The sequence below is a fragment of the Haemaphysalis longicornis genome, unplaced genomic scaffold (genome assembly GCF_048455015.1).
Source record: "Haemaphysalis longicornis isolate Haplotype H1 unplaced genomic scaffold, Haemaphysalis longicornis Haplotype H1 scaffold_9, whole genome shotgun sequence".
Taxonomy (NCBI): domain Eukaryota; kingdom Metazoa; phylum Arthropoda; class Arachnida; order Ixodida; family Ixodidae; genus Haemaphysalis; species Haemaphysalis longicornis.
This window is the reverse complement of record NW_027526460.1, coordinates 163,316,387-163,325,671: the sequence shown is the minus strand read 5'-3', so window position 1 is coordinate 163,325,671 and position 9,285 is coordinate 163,316,387. Positions and strand designations below refer to the sequence as shown.

The 9,285-nt window shown below is 44.7% G+C and overlaps 1 protein-coding gene across 1 annotated transcript; it reads right to left on the bottom strand.

Moving 5' to 3' along the window:
• Positions 1 to 3,112: 3,112 nt before the first annotated feature.
• Positions 3,113 to 9,046, bottom strand: LOC144153540 (uncharacterized). Its single transcript, XM_077685168.1, has 3 exons — positions 8,525 to 9,046; positions 7,724 to 7,931; positions 3,113 to 3,138 (listed from the first exon to the last, which is right to left on the bottom strand). The coding sequence occupies exons 1-3, from the start codon at positions 9,044 to 9,046 to the stop codon at positions 3,113 to 3,115; spliced, it is 756 nt and encodes a 251-aa protein (XP_077541294.1).
• Between the last annotated feature and the right edge of the window lie 239 nt (positions 9,047 to 9,285).

The window sequence follows — 9,285 nt, the reverse complement described above, 5'->3', positions numbered from 1 at the left end:
CGTGCTGAAGAACGAGAAATTGAACGGTCATAAATAGCCGAAGAAAGAAAAGCCTTCCCGGAAATTATAGAAAAGCTCATTCAAAATAAGTAGTTGACGCCAAAACCTTCTAATGTGACGAGAAATTGTCACAGAATTGTTTATTCACTTCTGCAGCATTGATGCATTTGAAGTTCGACCTCATTTTTATTTCAACTCCCATGAACATAAACCTGAAACAATAAAATTGAAAGTTGTCGTTTCTATTTCTCAAAACATACAACTGTGAATTGAATAAGTGAAATACATTTGATACCCTTCTGTGGATGACATCTTTATACCCAAGTGCAACTTCCACCACTGCATATACATACACTGTGCTATCTGAACAAAGCAAATTTGTCAATAACAGGATAAACCTTTGATTCTCGGCTGTGGGAGAGGAGACTGGGACTAAAGGCACAGATGGCCTGATAGAGCTCCTCAGCTCCCTACACACTGTGTCAGCAGCATTGCAACGCCAGCAAATATTTCACAGGATGTATATCACGGTACGCCTGTCTGTGACAGGGAAATCGCTATCACCAATGGAGAAAAAAGTAAAAATTATTAAGCAGCCAAAAAGAGAGTATAAGAAATGAGGTGTGCGAAAGAATAGGATTACAACACAAAATCGCAAAGAAATCAAGTGCTGTGAAAAAACAAACATAGGATGGGGCGTGGACAGGAGAAGCGCTGTCCACGCGTTGTCGTATGCTTGTTTTTTTACAGCAGTTGTTTTCTGTCACTATGAACCGACACGCTCAAACGTTTTCCCTTCTGTACACCACAAAAGTTTACAAAGAACATCAATGAAACCATGTACGTACAGTTGAATCTCGTTATAAGAAACATGGATGTAAGAGACAAATGGGTATAACAGACACTATTCACCTACATGGTTGGCTGCCCTATCTTTCCAATTAAATTGACCTCTTTTATAACAGACATTGGATGTAGAAGACAGTTGTTTATAACTGAGAAGTCGTCCTTGAACTTTAATCAATAATCTCGCTTGTAACAGACATTTTAACTTAAGATGCAGTGCCACCAGTCACTAATTGCAGTTGCTTACATTGTGGAAACACAGGCGGATGACAGACACCAGCAGCCGCTATGCATTATAACTTCAGCAAACACGCAGTGGTTCAGTCAACTATGAAATGACGGAGCAACTTACAGAAGTGGTCGAAGCTTACTGCCATCCATTGAATGGAGCGTGATCGCACATGCGGGCTCTCCCACTCGCATAGCTCCCATTCAAGAAGCATCGCAGATGTTGAGTCCTGCAAGCATAATGACTAGCCTGAGCACACAGCAGAAAAAGCTGTGCGCTCTGGCTATTCATCAGGCTTGTGCACTCAACATCTGCGATTCATCTTCCACAAACAGTGAAAGGAAAGAAAGCTTGTAGAATCGATTTTAAAAAACAGTGTAAATACAGTCATGAAGCAAACAAATTTTCAGAACTGTTTTATAAATTCTGGGGGCAAACATAAATTAGAATGAATCTTTTGCAACATGCTGCAGCGTTCTTTTGAGCTTATTTTAGTCATATGGTGCGCACGTTGAACTAGGGCCTGATTAGTAAGTGAAAACATGGCTCCCTGCTTATAAGAGACATCCCCTATAAGAGACAGAAACTTCTCCCCGGTATGTGTCTCTTATAAAGGGGTTCAACTGTATAAATAATGAATATTTGTCTACATATACATACTTATACATACATAGTTCCGCTCAGAAAAATAACCCACTTGCGTACTACCTGCAAGACAAATAATGAAAATATAAAGCTATGCATTACAACCAAACAATGTAAAAAGGCGCTGGCATGGTAAACAACTTTGCGAAAATTTTTTTTACGGCATTACAAAATTGGACAACCTTCTCAAAGTGCAGTCCAGGGCAAGAACTGCTAATGTACTATATCCCACTTCAGCCATTTGTTTTGAAACCAAATGAATCGACAAACAATACTAGTGCCAGTTAAAAAAATTGTCAAGCTTTCTACAAGAACTTATACCATGACAGCGTACTACACAGATACCACAATGAACTTCAAAACAAGCATAAAGTGTTCAAGAACAGCAGCATATGCTCTGCTACCATTACGTGGTTGGCAAGGCTCTGACATTCAGCCTAATACAATAACAGAATATATATCAGCCTCCATTCCAATAAGCGATCAACAATGCACAACACAGTCAGGTGTCATGCAGTCTGAAATACTGAACAAAATGATGGATTCGAAAAGCGAAACACCCATGTTTTTGAGATTTCGGTGCCTGTTAAAGATACCCAGGTGGTCAATATTAATCTGGAGCCCTCCACTATAGGGCGCCTCATCGCCTGTGTAGTGTCAGTGCATTAAACCTCATAATCAATCAGTGAGGTACTGAACAAAATATACATGCTGTTGCCACACAGGGCTGCATTAAAAAAATAGTTACAATTGGTTGTCTGCAAACTCCTCCGCTATACATGACAGCGCCACGTGTCATGCAGCCTCAGGTACTGAACAAAATAAATCTGCTACTGCCACACAGTACAGCATTATAAAAAGGTTACAATTAATTGTTCGTGTACTCCTCCACTAAACATGATGTAGTCGGGTGTCAGGCAGGCTGATGTACTGAACAAAAAACATATGCTGCCGCCATACAGTACAACGTAAAAACATTTCAATTGGGCATTATGGGGAAACCGAATGGTGGCGATTCCGCAATTAAGTGGCACGTAGCGTCAGATAGGTTTGCAGGTGAGGTGGCTCTAAGTCAAAGTACATTGACACTTGACTTCCGTACACGCATGTGTGAGAGTAAGTTAGGATCACAGCAGCCTTGTACATTTCACCCACCTGCTGCCCAATGCATTTTTAGTTTTTCTTGAAGTCAAGAAAGGCAAACTCGTTTACAACTGTTTCAAACCCCCACTCGACAGTTTGCCGGACAGAGCTCACGCCCTTGTTGAAGGCTTCTTGAACTGCAGTCAGGCTGAAACTACCGTACGGCTTCATGATGAGTGGCTGCAGGGGACACGCCGGATCGCCGTAGATGACATAGTAATCATCCTTCACAAGCTGCTCCAGCTTAAACTACAGGTCACTGTACCTCAGGATTCCTGTGCAAAAAGACAGCCACCAGGGTAAATGGCAGGAAGAATAAATGCAGTAATGAGCAAATAAATGAAAAATATGATTTGATGGCATTTGCCCTGTTTTATGACCTGTTTTATCAGATGGCCCTACACAGTTTACGGAAAAAGCGCATGCATGCAAGGCCAAAACGCTGAGCTGATGGTATCTTCCAAGTCGCACTTTAGTCAGATGGAAATTATACTAAAAGCGTACTGTGACCAAAATGATTTTAGACTATGCTATTTCCAACAATTGCCAGCATAGAAATAAAAGTTATAGTTCAATTTTTTTTGTGGCGCATGCACGCCTGGGGTATGGGACAAGAATAAAGAACACTAAGGGCCAATATCTTGCTTCACAAAATCTACAAAACTGCGAATCGTAGCTAAAAGGATCTCTGGGAGCGAATTGTTTAGAGGCACTCTATTGGGATAAGTGTACACTTGCTAGGTGCGAACACTCCAACCCTCTGAAGAACCAGCATACCTGAATATTTTTCTTGGGCTGAAACGCTAAAAGGCTCATGAATAACTTGGAGTGTTCTGCATTTTTTGCTTATTGGAATAAATATGCCAATAGTGATGCAAGTTTAAAACACTCTGTCTAATGGAACAATCTAAAAATCCAGCGCACCTTCTCTACGGGTTCATTTGTAAAACAGATTGAACGTGAAGATGTAGCAGCAGTTTGATATCTGTAGCTTCACCCCGCTTCCCCTCTAAGCATACACACCGACAGAGACAGCAGCAGGAAATTCAGTGAATATTCGGGCTTCGATGCGTAATTTTTTCTTAAAACTATGAAAGAGTGAAACGCTCTGCCCTACAGTTTTGTTATGCCAGTTCTGAAATACAGTTTCCATTGCATTCGGGCATAAGCATGATTTGAACCGATTTCATTGCCGCTGTAATCTGCTGTTTTAGCTGCAATATGTGTATGCTGGTGCAATCATGCCACACACTATTTTTTTCTTCTTTGCAATTGTTATGCCATGCTTGTGACATTATGCCTTTATTCAGCCCACTACAACAATGATTTTGGGATAATGAAGGTATGTTAATAAATAAAGTGTAAGGTAGATAGTGGAACCGGCGGTGGATTGCTAATACGGTTTATTTTCAGACGAGAGCCAAGGTACAGATAATGGCCGTTCTCGCTTGACAAAAGCATCCTGTGGTGCTTCTTCTCTAGAGGACATAAGCGTGAACGCGTACCCATACGGCTAAGTTGGACAGCCTTGCATGGCACGTATCCACATGGCTTACACCTGCCTGTGAAAGGTACCCCAATGGCCTGATGGTGGTATATGTACCCAATATCCTTGCTACAAAATCAATAGAATAATAAATAAACACTGCTACAGAGTCTGCTTTGCAGCCAGCTTGGTGTGGTGGTCACGCCAAGAGCGAAGCACTAACCATCAAAACAGACGGAGAGAATATAGAAGCAAGCAGCAAGCCATCCCAAGAAGAGAGCGCACCATCAAGATGAAAGGCAATTTGAGGCAGCGATGAGGTTCCAATCTCCAACTTCTCTTCATCGTATTTGAAACGAATGCTGGAAAACCTGAATTTTCTTTTCGGTTTCACTCCTTAGCAAAATAATAAATCACGCGCCGTTTTCATTTTTGTTCCAGCCAAAGATATCGTTCTTTTTTTTTGCTTTTCGTTTCTGGTTTTGGTTGCGTTCCGACACTCTGCCAGCTACACAGAACCTAGCTGATTCTAGAGAAGCTGTGGCGTGTGCCAGCCTGCTTGCTGACATAGCTTGCTCTATAAGACGAAGAAACGAAAGCAAAGTCCATACAAGGTGCAGCATGAAAAAGCTTATTGAAATAATCTGTGCCAAGACAAAGAAATGAAAGCGAGGAAGAAGATGCAAATACGATGTTGCGGCAAAGAATTAAAAGCACTCAAGGTTTGAAGGAAAGTCCTTTCAATAAGTGCCCCAAACAATTTTTTTAACAATGCTATAAAGTGTTGTTAATTTTAACTGAAAGGAAGTTGAAAATTTTTCAAATTAAATAGGCTCTGAGTTAGTGATTAATTAATTAAAGGAAAATGTTTACAGGAACCGTCTGGCCAGTTTACAGATTACACTGGTCTCACACAAGTAAGACGCCCTTAAAGGGACCCCGCAACACTTGCCATCGACTACTAGTACTGTATTCTGGGATAAAGTCTATTGTCCCAGAAATTTCCTCCCGCAAGAATTATGAAAATCCGTTCACAATTAACGAAACTACGCGCGATGAGAAATCGCGCATAATCGTTCCCTCTCAACTCGAGCGCGGACAAGGCGACGAAAGCTGCGCGCTCTCTCCCGGAGAGGGGGGCGGCTCGCGGCGTTCTTTTCGGCGGCCTTCGATATATCACATGCCGGGTAGTTTTCTCCTTTTCTCCGCAACGCGGAGGGGCCTATTTCCGGTCTGGTGCCACAAAAAAGCAGGCATGGGTGCCTGCTCGCAAGTGCGCGCTCGGGCTGGTAGGGCGTTTTTGAAGCAATAAACGTTTGTAGTCGAGTGGTCCCGTTGAAAGGGAAGTATTGAGCTCATCACTAAAACTCCGCGTGCTCTCAAATCACAAAATAAACGGCAAAACTGTGCCTACAGGTTCAGGCATAGAAGAGGTTCGTACACAGCGATGACGACGACGGAAATGGGAGAATCTAGCCGCGAAGTTGACCAGTGACAGCCGATCGGGCAGCCATGGCCTATGTGACGTCCCTTAGGCCATGCATAATGAGGACAACTGAAGAGAGAGCGGTTTGTTTTTCCGCGTCTTTCAGATCGATTTGCGCGCTCAGCGCTTCACGTGCACGTGTAATATTTGGCTCAGGTATTCCTGGCAGTGTAATCTAAACGTCGCGCAGGTTTACTTGTACTGCTCAAAGACTGTTGCAGGGTCCCTATGTCACAGCTGCTCCGCATGAGGTGCAGCCTGGTACATCGCGGGGCAAACAAAAGGTGGAGCCGTGAAGTGAAAGTTGACAGTTGCCACCGCTCTCTATCGGGGGGGGGGGGGGGGGGCACTGCTACGGGACAAGTCCCCCGGCTCTCCCCTGGAAAAGGCGCCGCGAATCAGTACGGGACAAGTTTTTGTTTTTGTCGGAGAAATTCTGCACCTCGCTTGCAGACCGTGCGACCACACACATGGCAGTATAAATGGTATAAACGTGTCGAGGCCCTTCTTGTGTAGTACGCGGCACTATGCCGCGCAACTGTTGCGTGCCACAAAAGGAAAGAAAGGCCCACCGATACGGTACCACGAGTTTCCGTGCGACGAACAGCGCCATAAAGCAATGCTAAAGAACATATTTCGAGAAAAGATAACTGAAAAGCAAGCATGCGGGAGCCAAATGACAGTGCGTTTCATCGATGGTAACTATTAGAAGTCCACAAAGCTCAATATTTTGCTTCCAACAGCTGTTCCAACGGTTTTCGCGACTCTCAGTTGCAAAGCCTTAATGCAGCTTACGAAACCGGCTGAAGCTGTATACAGGTTAGTCAAAAGCCTTGACAACAGAACGCTGAGATACCTGACAATGCAGGTAACTGGTCTCTGAAAGCTCACCTGCAACTTTGTTGGAAAAGTTATGAAGTGTCCAGAGGTCAGGCGAATTGTCAAACTTTGCCAACGCCTGGTATCAACACGTCTACCCCATTTTGCAAAATGGCGCGAACCGACATGTGACAGGGATGATCAAAGCTACACCGAAGAACTCTGTAGAGTGCTTCTGAAAAAATTGTTGCAGCCACTGCTGGCAAACTGAGCCGGAGCCCTGAATGCAACTGAAGAGCGGATGAAACTTGCCTACAAGACTCTATCACGGAAGGTGGTGTGATTTTGAGGCAACGAGGCGTTTTCCATAGCTGCACATATTGTAAATAAAGAAGTGAACTTGACTCAACCTTCCATGATCTTTCTTTTTTGTGTTAACATGGTGATTACTCAATTCACGCCCAATAATTTTTCTTCACAGCATCATGCTTATATAGGGATGGAACATGTCTACAATGCGGTTAAATGTGCGATCCGTTGTAGACTTCGACCCCATTTTTCTACAAAGCTGCAACTAAAAACTTAATAAGAAAATTATTTGTTGCAACCTATAAGTCACTTTGCACTGGTTTGTAGGAATGCTATTTTACGGGTTTTTCTTTCACCAGAAAACAAGCCCAGGTAATCATGCAGGCCATAAAGAACTTGTTAGTGATCTTGAACGGTGGTCGTGTGGCTCGAAACCAGCGGCAAAAGTGGGCTGTTCGGGCTCATGGGAGTCCATTAGCAGCCCAATACCGACCTCCTCTGTTTGTTGATGTCCTTGCAGGTAGCGTTGAGGTAATATGATTTTTTTCCGGAAATCCAATACACTAAGGCGCGTCAACAAAATGTACTCGCGCGGCTTCTTTCAAGCGCGCTTGTCCCGTAGCATTGGCTCCGTGGCAGTTTCACGAAAAACTACGTTTGTCACACTAGTTTTGGGTAACGTCGCAAGCCGCACCTCGTGCGTGCAATCGAACGGCTGTGCTAATTTATATGAGAATGCAACATGGTCCCCCCAACTTGCCTGCATCGTGCCGCCTTCCCGGGTACGGACCATGCAACTGCCATATAATGCCATTTGGGCACATCAGCGACTGGTACTTCAGGCAATGTACCCGTTTGTGGCCTGAAAAGTACGCCTTCTGGTTCCTCTTTGGCCGACAGATTGGGCGGCCGGTCCCATCCATGAAGGCCCAACAGTTGGTTAGGGGAACTCCTTTGGGTTGCACAGCCTGCAACAGAAAACAAAATATGCTTTGGCACTTTGCTTTCCCATAGCTGATGCACTCGAATCAGGCTAAGGAATTGTCTGTATAACTGTATTAGTGTATGGTTCTACGGTTTGGTTCTGATGCATTGTAAATGCAAAAAAAAAATAAGGCACTTGCTGGCTTTGGTGCCTTTTTTTACCCATTTCGTGGTTTAGACTTAATGAAGATGCTTGCACACTTCGGGTTTTAGGCGGCCTTGTTTGCATACGCTGAAAATATATTTCTTTAAATGGCTATTTGAGCAGTGGGAGAGTCGGTTGACCAGCTCGTATTCGGATCACCAACAACATATGGTAGACCGGGCGAGACAGGCCGCCAAGACCATGGGCTTCCTGGACTAAGAGGTTCCCCATCTGGCAATCAACCCAACAACTGCTCGATTAAACCTTTATTCCTCCTCCTTTAAATGGACAGTCGCTTATTGACTAGGTGCTGCAAGGCCATGATAGCACAGCCCTTGTACGTGTGTGCGCGAGAGAAAGAGGGGCATATAAAGTGAAATTGCAGCGTTATGAAAGCAAGAGTATGCAAGTAAAATAGCAAAGCGTACTTACGTATGCGAGAGCGCTTGGCGACAGCCAGGTGTGGTTGTTGCAGTCATTCAGGAGATGGCCGAATGTGCCAACGATGTGCTTCAGCACTTTTGACGTCACGCTAGACATGACGGAGTAGTGCAACCCGAAAATGTTCTGCAAGTCACACCACCTATTGGGGTAGGCGAGGCGGCGAAGTACTAAGCACAGAGCGTCGCGGCCCGGCACGGTCCCTTTCTGTGCGCTCACCGCCACTTCGGGTATCAGAAGCGCTTCAAGAAGTCCATCTATCTCGTCCTTTTGAAACCTGAACTGTCGTTCAAAAAGACTGCGCTCGATCCGGTTGATGTGTAGCAGTCCAGATCTCGACCGGTACCTCAGCAGTTCCGACTCGCGACTGCGCCTCAGTTCGTAGTCGATATCTTCGAGCGTGAGGTCCCCTTTCAGTAGTCGCTTCTTTTCGCTGGTCAGCATATAGTCTTCTATTTCGGACCAAGTCAGGTTCCACGCCGTGAAGCAGTCGCAAAGAATGCTGGAAGGCATCGCGTTCAAGGTGATCAGAAAGCGCTAACAGGGAAAGCCCGCGAAAGTGACGATTCGCGGAAAAGCCCGCCAAACGAAAGTGACGACTCGCCCCAAACTGGCTTACTGCTTCTGCTGGCTAGGGATAGGCGTGGCGCTGGCCGCCAGCGGAATTTATCGTTCACCAATATGCCGTTTAGTGGCGCTGCGCGACGCACAAAGCGCACTTTTTCACGATACTGGTTTATCCATGCATCGAC